The sequence below is a fragment of the Ostrea edulis genome, chromosome 7 (genome assembly GCF_947568905.1).
Source record: "Ostrea edulis chromosome 7, xbOstEdul1.1, whole genome shotgun sequence".
In the NCBI taxonomy this organism is placed as follows: domain Eukaryota; kingdom Metazoa; phylum Mollusca; class Bivalvia; order Ostreida; family Ostreidae; genus Ostrea; species Ostrea edulis.
This window is the reverse complement of record NC_079170.1, coordinates 36,600,751-36,623,539: the sequence shown is the minus strand read 5'-3', so window position 1 is coordinate 36,623,539 and position 22,789 is coordinate 36,600,751. Positions and strand designations below refer to the sequence as shown.

The 22,789-nt window shown below is 34.7% G+C and overlaps 1 protein-coding gene across 1 annotated transcript in view; it reads right to left on the bottom strand.

Annotated features, from left to right (window-relative positions):
- Positions 1-3,521: 3,521 nt before the first annotated feature.
- LOC130048075 (uncharacterized) overlaps positions 3,522-22,789 on the bottom strand; it is a 40,207-nt gene continuing 20,939 nt past the window's right edge. The window contains exons 6-8 of the mRNA XM_056144205.1: positions 21,892-21,992; positions 12,069-12,210; positions 3,522-3,820 (exon numbers count right to left, since the gene is read on the bottom strand). Of these exons, the coding sequence (XP_056000180.1) occupies positions 3,636-3,820; positions 12,069-12,210; positions 21,892-21,992 (428 nt within the window). The 3' untranslated portion in view covers positions 3,522-3,635. The remainder of the gene's footprint in view (positions 3,821-12,068; positions 12,211-21,891; positions 21,993-22,789) is intronic.

Sequence of the window (22,789 nt, the reverse complement as noted above, 5' to 3'; positions counted from 1 at the left end):
ATCGCGACAGGCCTGTAATAATCACTATCTGACAATGTCCAAGTGTTCATGTATTGAGTATACCATGCAGTCACTCACCAATCCTGAGCTCATCTGATCTCGTGCATGTGAAGTACTCACTCGTGAAATCCAGTGTTCCTTTTTTTCTATGAGCACAAAGTCACAATACACATAGTGTCATTTATGAATTTTCACTGTGGCGGTCTTCATAATTGTCCATTGTCCTGGCATCATCTGGACGACATCCAGTCCCAACGTGGGCGCCAATGAAACAGGGTTGGTTAGTACTGTCACAAGCAAAACACCAAACTCCTGGCTCAGGTTCATCTATTTATTTAAAATGTATATTTTCGACCCTCTCTATGGGACAGAGCCCAGTGCATATGCTAGCCTATCAACTGGATGTTCCAGAAATAAATTGTCCAGTCCGTATAAAGTCTAAAATATCATAAATGTCTTAAATATATCTTGTCAGCAAACTAGAACTTTCTGTCAACTTGCTATGAATGCTATCTCAAAGTCTCTAGTAGAAGTACCTGAATAAAACTCAGTCACAAGAACCAATGAGAGTTCAATAAAAGCCCTTTCAACTTGACCACATGACCACCCACTTTTATGGGGTGGATCTATAAGTTAAAACGTGAACATTCTCAGTTTGATTTTTATTTTTTTTATAATTAAGATAAAAAACACACTACTACAATAAAAATAAAACTTATAATTCTTTATTTGATGCATGTAACAAACGAAAAATTGGACGGAAAACTTTTCCATTCAATTTTTCGTTTGATATATGCATCAAATAAAGACTTATAAGTTTCATTTCTTAAGTAAATGCTTTTTATGATATGAAGAAATCTTATAAGAACAGAATCATTGTGCTACGTAATCAGCCTGCGTTTTAATGAGCGGACGTACATTATCACAAACTGGTACAATCATGTTTGTGGTATCTAGCAATGTCTCTGTGTGGAAATGCAGAGGACTATGGCTAATATGTGTTTTCCCCTAGAGGACTATGGCTAATATGTGTTTTCCCCTAGAGGACTATGGCTAATATGCGTTTTCCCCTAGAGAACTATGGCTAATATGTGTTTTCCCCTAGAGGACTATGGTTAATATGTGTTTTCCCCTAGAGAACTATGGCTAATATGTGTTTTTCCCTAGAGGACTATGGCTAATATGTGTTTTTCCCTTACGTTGAGTAGACCAGTATTCCTTTGATAGTAGCACATTTGTACATAATTTGTTGAAATTTTCAAATCATATCATTTTTTTTATAGCGTACCATATTAACGAGATACACGGTCTGTTTTATAACATCGAACAAAATACTGTTTGATACGGCACATATACCTTTAACTAAAATGTACAATGTACAATGGTCCGGTGGAGTTGATATGTAAACAATTTCATGTAGCGTAGACGTAAATTCATCCCGGATGACTTGTGTGGCCAGAATTCCAAGTTCACTTAAGATTACAAAAGAAACGCTTTTCAACTTGGTAACACATATCTTACCTTGAAAACTGAGAGGAGTGAAATAAACAAAGTAAGTACTCACGTTTTTATATTTCTCTAAAACTGACAAAGTTCAACAACCTGTAATTTTCTAACAAAAATGAAGAAAATGAAAATCCTTCCCAGATGCACATTTTTTCAATGCCATTACGAACACAAAGAGTCCCCGTGTCAACTCTTTAGTACACCATTTGATAAATATAGTACGGCTATTCTAAAAGCTATGCATTCCGATAGAAATGAAAGTAATATGTAAATATGAAAGATAAAAATTTCATTTTAATGCGAATGAATGAGTTTACTCATGTAACATAAAATTTTTAAAAATTGATTGCTTCTAGATGAATATCCAATCAATATGTAACACGAAACTCACAAGAAAAACATATGAAAATCATGTGAATAAAATACATTGTACCTGTTTATTTATCACAAAGTAATACAAAAATATGTTAATCATATCATTAACATATTCTAAACACATGTTCAAAAAACAGAGTCCCGTTGGGATCCGGGTTAGAATATGTCTTCAGTACTCCTTGCTTGTTGTAAGAGGCGACTAAGTGGGGCGGTCCGTCGGATGAGACCTAGAAACCCGAGTCCCCGTGTCACAGCAGGTGTGGCACAATAAAGACCCCCCCCCCCCTGCTTAAAGGCCGTAAGTGTCGAGCATAGGCCCAAATTTTACAGCCCTTTACCGGCAATGGTGACACATACATATCAGTGAAAGATTTTCAAGAGGGACCTTAAACAACATATAATCAATAAATCAAAAACAAATATGTAATTTGCATGCTCCTTTTCCATAATCATGTTTAAAAACATATACTTGACACACTGATTTTGACTACGGAAAACTCCGTTTACCTTATCAGAATATAGGGCTCACAGCGGGTGTGACCGGTCGACAGGAGATGTTTACTCCTCCTAGGCACCTGATCCCACCTCTGGTGTGTCCAGGGGTCCGTGTTTGCCCAACTATATATTTTGTATTGCTTATAGGAGTTATGAGATTGACCACTGTTCGTTATATTCACCATTTATACTGAATATGTGTTTGTATGTTAAAATTCAACGTATGTTAAACATATGTTACAATTTCGTCTGTTTGCGAAAAAGGACGAATATAATTTGAACAAAATAAATGTGTATGAAAAAGTAATGCAAACATGTTATTCACACTATTAATGTGTGCTAATCATTTGTGCTCCATTTGAACAATTATCATATGTTTCAAAACATATTAATCAATCTTACCAGCGTAGAAGATTGATCATTGTTTGTTATATACAACTTTCTTCATAAAGCGTTCTTTTCTTTATGCTGTAAACGATTATGTATGGTTCATAGTAATAAACAATACAATAGGTTGAAATTTTATTAAATATTGCGGCTATTTCACTGCATTATATTGATCTTGTATTACACAATGTGGCTAATCTTCATAACATTGTTGTGTTACATATTCTATGAGTCTTCTCTCCTATTTTACAATGTACTAATATTGCATTGCGTACATGTAATTTAGGCAAGCTACTGACAAACAAGTTGATGGAGCGGGGGTGTCAACAGTCTCGATTAAAACTAGCAATTTTGCAAATTCTATGGACGTTACAACGATCTAGTTTGCCAATACAACCTATCATTGGGTCAAATGCTGTCTGACGTGTTTCATACCGATTGTTAGATCGTTCTTGGCACACTGATTTTTATAACGGATATTTCCGTTTATCTGATCAAGATGTAGGGCTCACGTCGGATGTGATCGGTCGACAGGGGATGCTTACTCCTCCTAAGCACCTGATCCCACCTCTGGTGTGTCCAGAAGTCCGTGTTTGCCCATCTCTCTAATTTGTATTGCTTACGGGAGTTGTGTGATTGATCACTGTTCGTTATCTTCACCTTTCATGTATTCCGTACATGTAAGATCAGTAGCTTGTCAACGTGTGTTGCAAATTATCATGTTTGCGCTCCATTGACCTTTAGAAAAGATTCAAAACTTCAAAATGACAAAATTTAATCAATACATGTATATGATCTCTTCATGTGTATTAGTAACCGACTTCAGCAATTATAACTTAAAGGTTTATTTTAAAAATCGCTTACTCAAATTGTCACAGCTTCTGAAAAAGTACATCACAAATAAAAACGTCAAAGCATTTCCAGCTTGAGAAGCGATGCTTTAAGTTTTGGAAATATAGGTCACAGATTTCCTGAACTTCCTGTGCTCCTCTTGTCTTGCTAAGTCCAGACATTAAACTGTAAAACACACATGGCTTAAGTCCGCTCACGATGTCCTCTGAAATAAATAATGAATGGTTAACAATTGCTTCTGTATTGACCACAAACACATATAATGGATTGAAATTCCTTCTGTTAAACCTCATATGTTCTGGTGATCTTGCTTTACATGTATATTTCTAAGGAACACCTATCCATGCAACTGGCACCATGTTAAAGTAGGCACTGTCCATCCTTTAGCATGGTAACGTATTACAGACAAACACTGATTAAAACAAATAATAAAAAGAATAGTAGTAATTTTTCAATCTTTTGAAATGATTTTTAATGCATTTTATTGATCTGGAGTGAATCGCCTGATTACTCCTTGTTACATCTAACGCTGTTGTTTATTGGATATATATTCTTTAGAATTCTGTAGAATTCAGGGAACAATAAAACGGGTTTGGATAATTTTTTTTAAAAGTCTCTGTAACTCTGGATTGTTATAAGTTCCTAATGCACGTGATGCATGCACCACTTGTCTGTCAAATGCGCGAAATCTCGATACTTGATTACGCTGTCTTTAAATGTAACAGGGTTTTGAAAAATACCGCGTCTGAATGATGTTCAACGCAACAACGGAAATGGAGGACTGGAAAAAGGTATCTCAGAATTTGCAGTTATCAATTACATCTTTGGAGCAGATATCAACAGCATGGTTCAACAAATGATCGCCATAGAGCAGGTAGACCACGCGTGACGTCAGAAACACAGAATCGCTTCATCCAATTTGGTTATCTTTGTCAACGATTCATAACAGCATCTGCCAATATTGGGATTCACAGAATATCAGATCAGTTTGTCCGCAATCCAATACGGAATGTTGGGATTAGAGCATGCAGATCGGACCTGGATTTCTCGAAATAAACTTTTTTGAAAAAACAATTTTTATAAAAAAAAAAAAAAACTTATTGTAAGGTGAATTTCATACCAATTTTCATGATTTTTTCACTTGTTATGTAATATTGTTCAAATTTTCTTTTCCTATGATCCTAAGCAAATTGTGAAACTGTACTTTAATCTTGGAGAATAGTAAATGAAATCATTAAGGCAAAATTTTTAAACTCAGAATTCTATAAGCTCTTAAAAACTTTTTGCTGCAAAATTTTGATTTTGCATTTGCCGTGTGATTTCATCGCAACACCTACAGCTAAAATCATTTTGAAATCATGTGAACAAATTACAAAGAATTGTGTATATTTTTTTTTTGATATACTTTCCCTAAAAACAAGCATTCTGAGAGTATTGCATGACAATACGTAGTCCCCTACCGGTTGCAAAAATTACTGTATTACAACAATATTCAAGGTTCATTATATAGGTTATGGTAGTAGGGAAAATTGGGAAAAACCAGGATAGGAATGGTTGGAAATCAACTGCTATTCGAGTAGAGACTAGACCAGGAAAAAACAAATTTATAATTAGGTTTAGGTCTTTAACCAAGTCAATAAACTGTGACATGTGGGTGATCATGAATTATTTAGCTATATTGTTGTATTACTATGAACGAAGTTTTAATGAGTGTAGTACTCTTATCTACAGAGACAAGAAACTTGGATGTAAACTAACAATTCATGCTATTTTTCTAAGTCCATGGGCCATAACTTAATGAAAAATCAATGGACCGAGACGAAATTCCAAGTTGATCTGTAATTTCAAATAAATATCTGCAAGCACAACAAAAAAGTCCGGAAAACTGATAATTCATGTTATTTTTTAAAGTCCAAATTAAGGCCATAACTTAATAAAAATTCAACGGACGAAGACGAAATTTGAACTTGATCTGTAACTTGTTATGGCAAAGCAATGTACCAACTATCAAATGAATATCTGCAAGCACAACAAAAACTGGACTGACGGAGAGATGGACGGACGGATAGACGGACGGACGGACGGACGGAGCGCAAACCTAAAGTTCCCTTCGATTTCGTCGGTAGGGGACTAATAAGCGACAAAATGAACACTGCAATAAGTTTATTTTCAAAAAGGTACTTTTCTATGAATTATATAACGGAAAATGAAATTACGACTCATATATGACCAGGTACCTCTTGAAAACGATGTGTCTTATCTAAACATTTTACTTGCACATAATTCGAAGTGTGGGTGTGACTATATTCCATGAAAAACATGATGGGAGTTGTGGCAATGGCAATTAAAACATATATCCACAATAATGGCATTTGTGATTTCGAATCATTCTTTCGAAACACACGTTGTTACTTTAGACTCTATGAATTTCATTCATGTCTTCGCTAGCCGAGGGCGACTATACGTGGTGTTTCGTGAAAGAATTACTTTCCAGAGAAGACATCAGTGAGAATTGGGTATAAAAATAGAATACAGGGTAATATGGAAAGTGGTGCATGCTTTAAAAATCATTGCAAAATACATTTTTCATAGATATATTTCATTGCATTCATATCTTGTGGAATTACATTTACAAACATTACCTACCTATTAGCTTGTCCATCATTTCAAAAAGTATAAAAACGGTTCATTTCTAGAAACTACAATCTATAGACCTTATCATTGCATAATAAACAATTTTGTGTTTCTAAATATAAATGCGGAAGCAAAACCCACTGTCCATATTTGTATGTCTCCCCACGATAATGTATTATATGTAGTATGCATCACTGTTCTGTTTCCTGTAATCGAATTCATAACTGATCTTGGTATTTTCAGAGAAATTCTATAAATTTGGGTTCAGGAATTTAAAACAAAAACATTTTCTACAAACATCCTTCGAAACAAAGACTGGTATCATAAATAACAACAACATTCCTACATGTATATTCAGCAGCTAAAATTAGCCGCAGTTCCCTTTGATACTCATTAAAAGTTGTGTACAGCACAATCTGCAATCCGAAACTAGATCCAACAAATTCAACTTTAAAGCTTTCTGCTTCAAAGTTGCCCTTGTCGTGGTTGATGCACATCACAATTTCTTTTATTTGGACATTTGGGCCATTTGTATTCCAGAGGTCTACCAAGTCAACACGTTTTCTGCTAAAGTAATAACCATTATGTAGGATCGTATCTTACATATTGATTTTGATTAAGGATTATTCTATTTACGTGATCGAGACTTAGAGCTCACAGCAGATGTTATCAATAAACAGGGGACGCTTACTCTTCCTGGGCAACGTATTCCCCCCTTTGATGATGAAACGGATCCGTGTCGATCCTGCATTAATTTTGTATTCTTTTTCACATTTATAAGATTAATCACTGTTAGTTATCTTTGTTTTTTCAATATCAATGACGACCGTATAATATGTAAAAGGCTAACTTTAAATGAAACTTTTTAAATACCTGTATCATCAAACTTAAACATATATCTCATTCATGAAGTCATTTAATATGTAAAAAGGAATATTATGCATACCTCTAATATTAAGAAAAAAATCAGTAAAACTTACGGATGTTTCCCGAACTGCATCTAACGAATGATCTACTTCCTATGAAGATGACTCACACAATAATGAATAACTGTTGAAAAATTGTTGAAATGAAGTTTTTGTTTCCATATATAAGGTAAAGTTATATTTAGAGATATCAATCTCTACAGAATGACTTTGAATGACCATTGTCTGAAAACCATTTGCCTTTACTTATGTGTAAGATATATATGTGATCAATCCATGTTCAAAAACTGTTAGAAGTAGGGAACATTTTGCTCGTATAAGGTATATTTTCTAAGCGATATTGACCTTTCCAAAATGACCTTGAAAGACCTTAATCATAAAGAAAAAGAGTGTTGAAATATTGTTGGAATTTGTTTTGTCATCTAAAAGTATGTTCTGAGTGATATTGACCTTTATGAAAGGTAAATATAACGAACAGTGATAAATCTTATAACTCCTATAAGCAATACAAAATAGAGAGTTGGGCAAACACGGACCCCTGGACACAACAGAGGTAAGCAATGACACTGAGTGACCTTTATCTGCGTCTTATTTGCGTGATGTATGAACAATAGCTATCGAAAAATTGTTGAAAACTGGATGATTTCTATATATATTTTGTATTCCTTGTAGGAGTTATGAGATTGATCACTGTTCGTTATCTTCACCTTGCATAGGGTATATAATCGGAGTGACCTTGATCTTTCCAAAATGGCTTTGATATATATACATTATTTGTCGAAATGCGCATCTGGTGCATCAAAATTGGTACCGTATAAGTTTTACATACTACTCAAAATTTGATAAGGATCACTAGGTTATATGTGTGTAATTTACCACTAACATAATAAAAGACATACATTTGACTCAGAAACGTGTTTACTCAGGCTATGAATGAAAATTCATGAACGACATGAATTTTTATCAATACGGAATGCTTGAAATCTGATAACAACACCAAAAGGCATTTCATTACAAAAAGTTAACAGCAAACCAGAGAAAGAATTACACAGTTTTTGGGGATAGTCCATCATTACACTTAGTCGATGTGTCAATACCGGGTATGGCCTCCCCTTGCATCAATGACGGCTTGACAACGTCGATCCATGCTGTCAATAAGCACCCGGATGTTTCCAATGTGAAGGTTGTTCCACTCTTCCACGAGGGCGTTTCCGAGATCTGCCAAAGTCGTGGGTTGTGCTCGACGGCGTGAAAGGGCAACCTGCAGCATGTTCCATACATGCTCAATCGGATTCAAGTCCGGCGAGCGCGCTGGCCAGTCCATACGGACAATTGTCTCCTGCTGAAGGTACTGCTCCACCAACCTGGCGCGATGAGGACGGGCGTTATCATCCATCAGGATGAACTCAGGGCCAACAACACCAGCGTAGGGTCTGACGTAAACATCGAGGATCTCATCCCGGTACCGCACCCCCGTCATTGTTCCTCTCTCCAGGACATGAAGATCTGTTCTTCCATTCCTGCTGATTCCACCCCAGACCAGGATGCAACCACCACCATAACAGTCATGTTCACTGATGTTGGTATCATGGAAACGTTCACGTTGTCGTCGCCACACTCGGTTCCTCCTGTCTGTAAAGTCCAAACAATACCGGGACTCATCGGTGAACAGAACTTGAACCCAATCGTTCTGTGTCCAAGTGACATGATCTTCAGCCCAGTCCAATTGCTCCCGCTGGTGTCGAACAGTCATAGGGACTCGAACACATGCCCTTCCCGAGTTGAGACCTGCATTGTGAAGCCGATTCCGTATCGTCTTAGTGGACACATTTACCCCCGAGGCGTTCAGGTGGTCGTTACGTAGGCCGGTTGCTGTCCAGAAAGGATGCCGTCGTGCCTGAAGAGCCACACAATGGTCTTGGCGTTGGGTTGTCGACCTCTGACGACCACCCCCATGTCGGTGTGCTGCTGTACCAAAAGTTTGCTGTCGGTTCCAGGCCCTGTTTACAACGCTCTGGCTGACGTTTAGTGCATTTGCAACGTCACGTTGTGAATAGCCAGCGTCAAGCATTCCAATACATCTGCCCAGTTGTTCTGTCGTCAGGCGACGCCTTACACGTTGAGGGGGCATTGTGTTGATAAACGTAGTGTAAACACTCAATGAGTTTGAAATTTTAGAAAGAATCAGACACCGATGCCTGAGTGAAAATCGTGCAATGGTAGCAACAGCATAACTTGTGATGAGAAATGCATTTCCCATGGCATGAAATGCACGTGCAAGTTTGTTGAAGACGTTTTTGATTTCACTTGGACACAATATTGCCAGTTATGTAGTTATTAATTTTTTAAACAGAAAAATATCTATGATCCTTATCAAATTTTGAGTAGCATATTTTGGTCCAGAACATATTTGAAATGAAGGATATTTAAATACATATGGTATATATTTGGAACGATTTTGACCTTTAGAAAATGACATTGAGTGAACTTTGATTGAAAGCCATTTTCCTGTTACTCATTTTTGTGATATAATATGATACAAAAAACCTGTTGAAATAGGCAGGGATGGGGGTAATTGAAAATGTAATTGTAATCAGTTGTATTTGAATACATTTTTATAAAGTAATTGAAAGTATTTATAATTGACTTGTTTTCAATTACAAGTAATTGAGTGTATTTAAAGATATTCCAAAAACGCAGGTAGGTTAAGGCTTCCCATAGAATATCACAGTGCACTTTGTGCCTTTACTTCTCCGATCTACCAATGTATGACGTCATAATGGAAAAAGGACATCAAGTCACTGCATACTTGAGCTGTTATGACGGGGAGAGTGTCAAAAACTTTAGACCTTATTTCAAATTGCCTGTAAGATGTCAGAACGCTATTGCAAAATTCACGTGTCTGAATTGTATTTTAAAATCATATATGTCCGAATGTTTTAATATAGTTTGTTTCATTATCCTTGATTGGAATTCAGTGTGTTCAAACTGCTTTCGAAAAATATACTTTTGAAATGTACTCTGTTTTATACCAGTGGTTAGAAGTAGAATGTATGTGTTTATAAGAGTCCAACACAGGCAATTAATGAGGATTCATTTGACATCTTTTACTTAAATTGTAAGAGGAGTTTGTTCTCTACCAGAATCGTGCTTGGGAAAAATGTGTGATGGCTTTGTTTGAATACATATTACTCTCAAATGTGTCGGTAAGTGTGTCGGTAAGTTGAACTCTTAATGAAATACATGTATTTTGTACGCAAGTAATACTACCATTTTCCCAAGCACATTTCGGGTACACAAGGATACGGTGAGTTTATCTATAAAACAAAAACTTAAAAAGTATTGTTTAATCAGCTGCGCTGAAGCGATTTATGTGAAACACTTATTATAAATGACCGTCACGTGATCAACGAAGTCATGTGATATCACAACAAATATGTTAATATATAGCCGAGAGAACCTTCTATATCAATTGTCTGTACTTAAGTATATGAATTACAAGTTAAAATGAAAACCGAACTCACAATCCAATGTATGTTTTGAACGCATTACAAAGCTCCGGGAAGCCTTAACATACCTGCGAAGTCAAATATTTTAAATTACATTTAAATTACTTTTCAATTATATCATTTATTTAACTAAAAGTTAAAAAAAATAATGGAATGAAAGTGTCTGGTAATATTAAATGGTGTTTGGCTATTTCATTGTTTCATTGTTTATCATGGGGTGTATTTGGAGGTCTCCTTATGTCTGTATACTTAATGTAGCACGATCAGAGTGACCAGGACTATATGTGAAGGGCCAATTCCGTTTAGGTATGAACCCCTCTCATACTTTAGAACAAAGACGCTGGTAGATAAAATACCTGAGGAAGAATTCATTTCAATAAGATAATACGTTCAAGAATAAACACGATTTAAATGTGCTGGATGGATTTCATGTCCCAGAAAATACATCTGGATATTTCAAAGCCAACTTTTTAGCAGAATTCCTCAAAAACCTTGAAAACGAATCAAAGCAGGCTTCGCGGTCACGTATTTCAAGACATTTTGAAATATACTTCAATAATAATTGAAATGTATTTAATCTCATTCTTCAAAATAATTGAGAGTAATTAATTACATTAATAAAATCAATGTGATTGTAATTGCAAGTAATTGATAAAATCATCAATAGAATTGGAAGTATTTAATTACATTTCCAATGTAATTGACCACATCCGTAAAAAGAGAGTACTTTTTCCTTGATATATCGTGCATATTCTAAGTGACCGTAACCGTTTCAAAATGACCTTGAGTGACCTTTGTCATAAAGCCATTTTCTTATTACTTATTTGTGTGATCTATGATCAATACCTATTCAAAAACTTAAAATAAAGAGTTTTTTCTGAATAGAAGGTACATGTTTTGAGTTACCTTAACGTTTCCAAAATGACCTTGGTCCAAATTTTTCTGTCCCAAAAATTGTAATATTTTTCACCAATTTCTGATGAAAAGTCTAGGAAACATGACCTCGGACGGAAAGACCTTTATGCTTCCTCCCAAAAACTTTCAGAGAGCATAAAAATTTATAGCATTTATAAAATATGATTTTTGTATTCAATGAAGCATAAGCATGTTGCATATATACACTCTTGTTCAAATCAAAATTTGTTAAGAAGAGGCAAATCAGCAAAGCATACCTACAGCATCTAGGCAAATCAGCAAATTATATCTACACTATATCATCTCCATATGAGTGTAGGATTCTCAAGCGGGACATACAACCAACCTACAACATCTCACTGCAAGCTATCGTCACTTTGCATGCACAATATGTGCAGTCGTTTGTGGTTTTTGAAAGAAAGAAAAGAGAAGAAGTATAGGCGTTTCTTCTCCCTAAATTTTCACTTACTATTTTCGTACAACTTAGTTGGTCTTCTTGAGATGTGCAGAAGCTGAAGTCCCAACTCTTGTGTACTATCCTTAAATGGTGCTATGAATTCAGCCTCTGTCCTAAATGTGTTAACTGGTATAGTGGTGTTACGCAAATCTTCCTGTATTATAAAAATGTAAACCACATGAGAAGGATAATATAGCGAACAGAGATAAATCTCATATGAATGACGGTACCCTGTATGTATTTCCCTTGATGAACAAATGAAACAACGAACAGTCGTCAATTTCATATCAGATCAGAGCACAAAGTGGTGTTGAAATGACAGCTAGGAGTGTGACCCAGCAACGGGGAATGGTCACTTCTTCTGCGCACTTTTAAATACCAGCTCTGATATTTCCACAGGTCCATATTTGTCCTGCTCTAAAATTTGTATACGTTTTGGAATTTATGGGATTAATTGCTGTAATTTTCTTCGTCTTGTTGTTGACGAAATTGTACCGAGTTAATTCGGAAAAATAACCGATGGGCATTGGTGAATTAACAAAAGGAACATTGTAAAAATCTCAAATAAACTAGCTAGATGCTAACTATCAAACCATAATTACTACTGACTAAACCGAGATTGTCAATTGCCAATACCAAGATTTGTGATCGCCAAATGTCATTTACCCATGACCAGATGGTAAAGATGGTAAATAATAATTATTAACCGATTAATGCTAAAATGAATGTACACTTTTACTAGAAATCGACTATGTAATTTTCGAAAAATTTCGAAGGATTTCATTCATATTCATATTCCATTATCACCTGCATATGATGTTTATATCTCTCAACTGATTCAATACGGTCTGCGTATTGTCTGATTTTAAATCGAGGTAGGCTACTGACAAACAGGCTGCTGGTGCAGGGGTTTCAACAGTCTCGTTTAAAGTCAGCATTTTGCAAATTCTATGGCCGTTATAACGATCTAGTTTGTCAATACAATCTGTCATTGTGTCAAATGCTGTCTGACGTGTTTCAGACTGAATGTTCGGCTGTTCGTGACACACTGGTTTTGACTATGGATAACTCCGTTTACCTGATCAAGATATAGGGTTCACGGTGGGTGTGATCGGTCGACAGGGGGTGTTTACTGCTGATAGGCACCAAATCCCACCTCTGGTGTGTCCAGGGGTCCATGTTTGCCCAACTCTCTATTTTGTATTGCTTATAGGAGTTATGAGATTGATCATTGTTCGTTATGTTCACCTTTCATTGATCACTGTTCGTTATGTTCACCTTTCATTGATCACTATTCGTTATCTTCACCTTTCATTGATCACTGTTCGTTATCTTCACCTTTCATTTCAGTCTTTTGTGAGAATGTATTGTTATGTTATGTATTGTTATGTCACACCGATCTGTGTGGAATGTTAGCAAGTAATGTTATGGTGTTGTAGAAAAGGGTTCGAAAATGAGAAATCAGTTATTGCTGCTTGATAATTGTGATTTTTCGTAATTATGTTAAGGGCTTCCATAGCGAAATGTACTATAATTTTGGCGTGGAATTACACATCAAATTAGCAAGTATAATAATAATAGTTACGGTTAAACACCGAAACAATACTACCCATATGCTGACTGCGACCAAGCTGCAATGCATTTATTTCTCACATGATAATTTCCTATGACGTCAGTTATGATCACACACTGTATGAAAGGTGAAGATAACGAACAGTGGTCAATCTCATAACTCCTATAAGCAATACAAAACAGATAGTTGGGCAAACACGGACCCCTGGGCACACCAAAGGTGGGATCAGGTGCCTAGGAGGAGTAAGCATCCCTGTCGACCGGTCACACCCGCCGTGAGTCCTACATCCGAACATTCCGTAGTCAACATTCGTGTGCCATGAACGACCTAACATTCGCTATAAACACGTGAGACAGCATTTGACCAAATGATAGATTGTATTGACGAACTACATCGTTATAACGACCATAGAATTTGCGAAATGCTGACTTCGATCGAGACTGTTCCATCAACTTATTTGTCAGCCTCGATTTAAAAACTGACAATACGGAGAACAAGATCTCCCGTATCGCATCAGTTGAGAGATATAAACACCATATGCAGGTGATAATGAAATATTGCTACATAAATATGGGAAGTTGATGGAGAAGCTGAAATCATACCGTTTGTCATACAGTTGAGTTGTCAGTTTGCCGTTAATGTCTGCTTTTAATAAATTATCTAAGTATGAAGCAGAAGTGGGCGACTCTGTGGCGTCTTTTATTTCGACCTCATAGGGATATATATGCCAGAAGTGGTATAAATCAAAGGTTGATTCTTAGTAAATTTCAACTTTTTTTGTCTACTTTCAATAAAATATCTAAGTATGAAGCAGAAGTGGACGACTCTGTGGTGTCTTTTATTTCGAGTTCACAGGGATATATCGAATCGATATATAATTGGAAGTTATTATTGATAATAGACAAAACGTCGTCGATATACCTTAATGTCGAATTGAAGGTCACAGAAATTTTCTCTTCTCGCGTACAAGTTTTTGAATAAATTTTGCTTCATATGAATATAGAAACAGGTTAGCTAATAAAGGAGCACAATTCGTGCCCATGGGAATTCCAACAGACTGTTGGAAGACCTGAACACCAAAGACCAAGAAGATATGGTCAATGAGGAACTCTAGCATATTTTTTATTTCAACTTCAGAGTACTTGTGCGTGGAATCAGAGTAATGTTTAACAAATTAAGTTTTTTGAAGACTGATCACTAGATCTGAATATTTCCGTTTTCCATTTTTATTGAAGAATCAACTGTCTATGATGTCAAAAAGTATAGTTTTTGATTTATCAGGAGGAATGGTCGTGTATATTGTTGGAAAGTCATAGGTTTTGATGTTATTGATTTGGGAAAAGTTTTTCGATTTCAAATTTACTAAAAGTTCTTTAGAATTTTTAAGAATCCATATTTGATTAAAACCACTTCTGGCATATGTAGTCGTATAGTACGTTTGAAGTTTCTCCTTCACAGCTGTTAATATTTTCGTGAGGAACAAAGATAGGGACTCGATAGAGCATTTACTGGATCCAGCGATGCATCTTTGTTTGAATTTTTTTTATGTAGTTTAGGAATCCAGTATAGGTACCGTAACTCATAATCATTCAACCCATTGACTGGGATATTAAATGTGTCTAAAACCGAAGCATGGTTTTGAAGAATTTTATCTTTTGAAAGGGTAGTTTGAGTAGTAGTACGATTATCAAAAGTGAATTTGATGTCAGGTTCGTTTAAAATACAGTTGTCATAATGAGCCTTACAAACAAAGACTGTTGTTACTTGTTTTGTCAGCTGGAACCAAAACATATTCCTCATGTAACCTATCTAATTCTTTTTTCACTCCTGGTTTACTAAACACAGAAGGATAAATGGTACGTACTTTTGTTTTAATAGGTCTAATATGTATAACATTCTATTTTATGAAAACATCATGAGAACATAAGTAAGAAAAGATAAGGTATATGCGGGTTACCAGCTGAATTTTTAATGGTATTGTAAAAAAGATATAAAAATCCTTTACATATAACGTGCTGGGACCAAGTACATACTCACACTAAACATACCATAACTTAACAACATATCGATAGTCATCAGCGCAGTACCGGGGATGCACACAAAGTTATATATACCATAACACTGATACAATGTATGTAAGTCAGAAATTGTTCCAGCACTTTTCAGATGTATACATATATATAGAATATGTATTTTTCAACTTGTATCACTGGCGTTAGCAGAACTGTCGCACTGTTCACACAATGAATTTATTTATGCTGATGAGTATGTTTTAAAACCATACGTACAGATTAGAGGCGATTTCAAGGTCGCAATATAATATGAATATTACCGTCGTTATGTTTCGAAAATTTTAGACTGATACAATACAAATTAAAAATAATATGTAATCACTTAACAAATATTTGACAGGAAATCTTATACGTATATAGCTGACCATTTGATAGCCGCAATAAATAAAGTTAAGTTATTGTGACATTTTTTCTGAGATCCGATTATAGACCTGTGCGTCGTGATACATTTTCAGAATGACGTCATATGGTGTAGTGCACTGAAGTACATTTATGCATTGTGATTCTTTTGGGCGAAACCTTAACATAGCTGGTTCTTTTAAACTTGCTTTAAGTATTCACAGACTTATAATTGGAAATCACTCATTTTACTTGATGTTTGATCTTTAGGAATGACGTTTTCAAAAGCGATCACACTTAACAACTTTGTCAACTGTTCTCTGGACACATCGCTTGTTTTATCAGTATTCAAATTTATTTTCATTTTGTCTTTCTTATAGTAATTAATTCTAATAGCTCGTTCGTCGAAATTTTGTGATGTTTAAAGACAATATGGATTTAAATCTGTGCCCTGATTTTAAAAATTCTCGTTAATTAGTTATGTAGTCACGTGGTACAATGACGTGATGTGCGACTTTCTTCGATCAACTAGTAGTGAAAATAGTATTAAATAGTTTTAAAAGTTCAACTTTTAGGAACCTAATCTATTAACCAGGGGCAACATTTATTTCAATGTTTACAGATTTGCCAATTGCTATATAGTTTAACAACCAGTGTATACAAATAGCGATGTAGATACACAAATGTGTATGTAATCGGCAATTGCAAGTAAATGATAGTAACATGGGTCGTTGTCTAAACACTATTTCGTAACGTTTTTCCTTTATACATGTAATTGATGTTGTTTTATTTGAATAAACAGCGCGCTTATTACTTAATTTTGGAATAGACAGATTATGATATGTTACGTCATTAACAACTAGTTCTACTGTCACGGGTGCATTTCGAAAATAAACGAATAACGATAATCAAATTCAAAGTGGAAATTGCAATAATTTATTTTGATAAAGCAATTTATTATTATTATCAACTTTGAATTGTGAGCAACACGTCGTTAAGAAGTGGGAGCATGGCGTTATTCTGTACTTGATGTTCATTAAAAATGAAAGCAGTATAATTCAATTTAAAGTTAGGAAATGTCATTTTAGTATTCATAATTAAAAGTTCAGATACCTTTTTTCATACTTTTTTGTAAATCTGCCATCTGCCAGTTGGTAGAAACTAGGAGCAGAAGTTTTATGTTGTTACAAGGTAAAGGTCAGTTGGTGCGATGTGTGTATTGAAGACCAAATCAAAACGCATACGTTGTAGGCCTAGCACTGCTAATTTAAGCTTCGATATAACAATTTCCTCGCAGTTTTTCTGGGTCATTGCCCAACTGCTTTTTGAAAAATTACATGGACAAAGTCGAATTTGGCTAGTCCTTGCGTTGGCAAAAAATGCCCACGTCTTTTCCCTCGCACCTTCATCCCAAAGTTCAGTCTAAATATTTTCTACTGACAGCAAATACGTCCTTAAAAGACACAAAACACCCTCTGCAATGTTATCTAAAAGCCGCTAACGTGATAATTGGCTTTTCTGTCGTTAAATCTAATATTTTCATGAAATGGCTAGCAACTGTTTTCAAACCTTCTCGCTGCAAGTCACATATTACGTCACACATAATGGCGCCTAAAATATCGGAGGTAATATATATAACGTAAGACATGATTTTCATCGCTTTCAAATTAAAAAAAATACGTAAAATATTTCATTTAAAACACATTTTATGTAGTTTTAGGCATGAAAAGAATTAATTTTGGTGAAAAAAAAAGTTTAGAAACATGCGATGTGTCCTTTGAGCTGATGGAAATTGGTATCTGCGGTCTACCCAATTGATAGTCTGAGAGTGGGATTGTGTTTCTTTAATTTTGTTACATCTGTCTCTAACTCATTTTGACGTTGCATATCAATATAAAGAAAAGTGAAAATAACAAGAAGTGATCAATTTTGTAACTCCTATAACGAATACAAAACAGGGAGTTGGGCAAACACGGATCCCTGGATAATACCAGAGGTGGGATCAGGTGCCTAGGAGGAGTAAGCATTCCCTGTCGACCGGTCATACCCACCGTGAGCTCTATTGATATATTATATTGATCAGATAAACCGAGTAATCCGTAGTAAATATTTCCCCTAACTTTGCAAACGACAAGGTACGTTTGGGGCCAAATTAAATGATATTCCTCAAAATGTTTTCATATGATGTACATGTATACTTCCATAACATAATTATGATGTCTTCGTAAAAAGCTTTACTTATGTATAATACATATGTAAATACAGTATAGTTTACGATAACATTGTGCCATTTTGACGTTACTTTATGCGACGTCATGAACAAGAAAGCTATGTCATGAACTCAATATGAAAATAACCCAATTTATGTCGCCATATGCTTGAAGTTTTATTAAACAAATGTGCACTATGATTTTTATTTGAAAAGTTTAATTTATTTTTTCCGAAAGTTTTAATCAATTGTAGATGATTCGATGCAGCGGATGCTATGATTTGAAGGACGATTAGTGTAATTGTATATATATATATATATATATATATATATATATATATATATATATATATATATTCATTCAATTTTAACTTTGTATTTACATTTGCATCTAATTTGCATGGTTTTAATCTAAATTAAATGAATATCATATATGTACGTAGCACGTGGTTACCTTAAGTTATTGTTGTGTGTATATGTACACTTTGTTCTTTTTTTTTCGAGCGCAATAAATATGTTTTCAGCGAAGGAACACGCACTAATCAATGCTACATTGGATTATAGTAAAAAGAACATGAAATTCATTCAGAAGATATGTGAAAAGAAATATTATAAAACGAACTTGAAAAGTTTTTTAAATTTCAACACACAACAATGGGACCGAATGTGAACCTTGTAGGATGTGATAAGATTTACAAACAATGTGATAAGTTCTACACAAGATTTGACACTGACACCATGAAAAATCTAACAAAAAATAATCTTGTCGGTATTATATTCAATGTTTTAGCATATACACTTGCATTTATTTACACTCATTATTTGAAGAAGAAAATGTGCAGACTCCTGACAATTATCTTTATATAACAAATCTTTCAATGCATTAGTATTTACGCAAAGGAAAAAAGTTTTGAATCATAAATCATATTCATTGTCTCAAACCGTCCGAAGTCCGCATGGGAGAGGATCGTATATTTTGACCCCCCCTCCCCTTTTCTACCTTTTGCTACATGTCGATTTAGTCGGAGACATCATGAAAATAACCTTGGTTTCCCTGTCTAATAAATCATCCAACAATTCCTTTTCGGCCAGTTTCTAATGATGGATGAAGCAGAGACTGTCTATTAACAGTACCAAATTCAATCACTCTGACAGCTTATTTCAGTGGCAAACTTAAACCTAAGTAGGCGGATCAGTCTAAGTGAGACACGTGAATAATAAATGTTAATTTTGTTGTTGGTGAGGGCTACAAAGTTTAAATGCAAAAACAATTCGGTTAATTTTTGTTAGAACTTTGGATTTTTGGCTTTACTTTAAGATGGAATTAAATAGGTTGTAGAAAAAAGCAGGCTTTTCAAATTTTGCTGTTTGAAATAGTATCAGCAATGGAGTTACGCCATCCCGAGTAAAATAACAAGTAATAACAGCATATTCAAATTAAAGTAGAAATATTCCAAGCATCGCATATGTTTTGTTACTAAAAATTGGTTGCCAATGCTTAAACAAACATCGTACTCTAACCGCAGTAAACATGATACAGATGAGAAAAATAATTAATAGCATTGTATCAAAGAATGTGCGTAGATTATGTGTCAGATACATTCACAAATAAGAGTCTGGAAGTGCAGAATTATATGCCCTTTCACAAACATTCACTTCGGGTTTTTTCTTCTCTCTTACATTTAACATAATTTTTCATAATCTACCATACAATGCTTTGCAAGATAACAATCAATAAGTAGGAAATATTCTTTATTTTTATTGAAAACACTATGATTTGAAAATCATGTTCACATTGTCTATCACGCGAACTGTTTGTATTACTTTGTTTTTCTGAAACTGTCGATTCATCTTCATCTTATGGCAGCATTTTATCACGTATATAGTGATATATCACGTGAAATATCACGTTAGGGATATACCTAACAATATATTGAATTTATTTGAATTAGCATACCTATACTTATGATAAACTTTACAAAACGACTTCTAGAGATACATAGCCAGGTCTGCTCAGCGTTTTACCAAGATCAAACATTTGCTACCCACAGGAATATTAACTTATTAGAAGGAGAAACGTCAAACGCATTGTGCCACACCATACGCGAGATGTGGTTAGAATCAAATATAGATTCTTAAAAATTTCTTAAGCAATAACATCAAAGAAATGATGTTGCTACACTTTACACGACAATTTCTCACGATACACTAAAGACCACACTTTCTGACATCACAGACTGATGTTTCATCAATAACAAGAGACCTATGAGCCACATCGCTCATTTGAGTCACTGTGGCCCTGCCATTGTTCAGCTGTTGTGATTTTTGAAGATTGTTTATCAATGTTTATTTCATGAAAATTTTTGAATCCATATTGTGGCCCCAACATAGCCCCAAAGGATCACAACATAGCTGAAAATGAATTCATATAACACAGAGATGTCTTAAAACCAATATGACATGCATTATATTGTTGCTCTAGATAGGAATGATACGAAATACCTCGTCATGAGAAATCTATATATAAAATATGAAAGCTCTATAGGAGATATTGAATAGGTAAGAATTTCATTAAAATTAGCTCAAACGTCCATATTAAGGTCACAAGGTCAAATATCGAAGCATATGAAGGTCTGGCCATAACAATCTATATATCAAATACAAAAGCTTCACCTCAGAGTTCAGGAGATTTTTACCAGCTTTGGTTTTCAAAAAGTAGGTCAAGGTCATAAGATCAAGTGCAACTGTATCACAAGGTTTGTTATAGAGAATATATCTACAAAGTATGAAAACTTAACCGTGAATAGTACTGAAGATATCTAATAGGTTACGTTTTCTTAAAAATCACAAGATCAAAGGCCAAAAAATGAAATTGAAGGTATTGTTATAAGAAATCTATATAGAAAATATGAAAGGTCTATCTAAAGTAGTTCAGGAGATATTGAATGATTGTTTGAAAGTAGGTCCATTTTCCAGCTGAAGGTCCCAAGTTCAAACTTCACTAAATGATAAGATCTTGCCATAAAGAATCAATACACAATTATGAAAGCCCCTTCCGAAATAGTGTCGGATATATTTATTAGGTTATGCTTTCATAAAAGTAGGTTAAATTCCGACTTCAGGTTCACAAGGTCAGAGGTCATAATAAAAAAAATGAAAGATCTTACCATCAGATATAAATATATATATATATATATATATATATATATATATATATATATAGCAGGATCCTTTACTTGATCAAACGTGAATCCCCTTTACGCGAGGATGGTTTTATCCAGTTTGATTCAAATTGGCTAACTGGTTCTGGAGAAGAGGATAAAAATGTGAAAGTTCATGGATAGACGAACGGACATACAGACAGACGAAAGACAAAAGGCGATCAGAATAGATCAGGTGAGATAAAAATATGACAATGAAATATTCAAACCTTGTGATCAGTCACTCAAAAAGTAACTTTGTTAAATACTCCTTTGATTTTACACACAGGTACTGAATTTGATATAAGAAATATGTTGGAGTTCCTATCTTGAAATTTATTGTAAGGAATGGTCGTATAAAGTGTTGAATATTCATACATCTTGATGCTGTTGATTTGAGAAAACGTTGCTCATTTGACATGAACACTATCAATTACATTACCTTGGATATTATATCTCTTTCATAAAGTTGATAAAATTCATTAGACAATATCGTCCATACTTCTGAAGATCCACACATGATATTCACAAGGAAAAGGGAACCTGAAAGATCAGATGTATGTCTATTAACAAACTTTCATTTTATAAAAAACACATACGATAAAACAAATATGATTTATGATTCTACGCACAAGTACTTTGGATTTAGTATTATAGGATTCACGGCGGTGTAAACGGTCGACAGATGCTTAATCCTTTTAAGCACCTGATTCCACCTCTGGTATATCTAGGATTCCGTGTTTGTCCAACTCTTGATATTCCCTATAGGAGCTATGAAATTGATCTTCAGCTTTTCAAGGAATAATTTTTATTGAAAATACGGATGTATATCTAATTGCTGTTATAAAATTTAGAAATTCATTTCAAAATTAAGGATTATCTCCCTCATGCATAGCTCTTACCCTTGGACGAATTTGGCTCCACTTTTTTGGCACGCTGTTTTTGGCTATATTTAGCTCTAAAACTTCATAGTTATTTCGGATTTCAAACATTTCGGTTGAGCATCACTGAAGAGACATTAATTGTCGAAATGCGCATCTGGTGCATCAAAATTGGTACCGTATAAGTTTTACATTATGACCCCTGGGTCTAGGCCTCTGCTGGTGGACTGTTAGTCCCCGAGGGTCTCTACAGCCCAGTAGCTAAGTACTTCGTTACTAGCTTGAAAATACGGATGTATATTTAATTGCTGTTATAAAATTTAGAAGTTCATTTCAAAATTAAGGATTATCTCTCTCATGCATAGCTCTTATCCTTGGACAAATTTGGCTCCACTTTTTGGCACGCTGTTTTTGGCTATATTTAGCTCTAAAACTTCATAGTTATTTCGGATTTCAAAC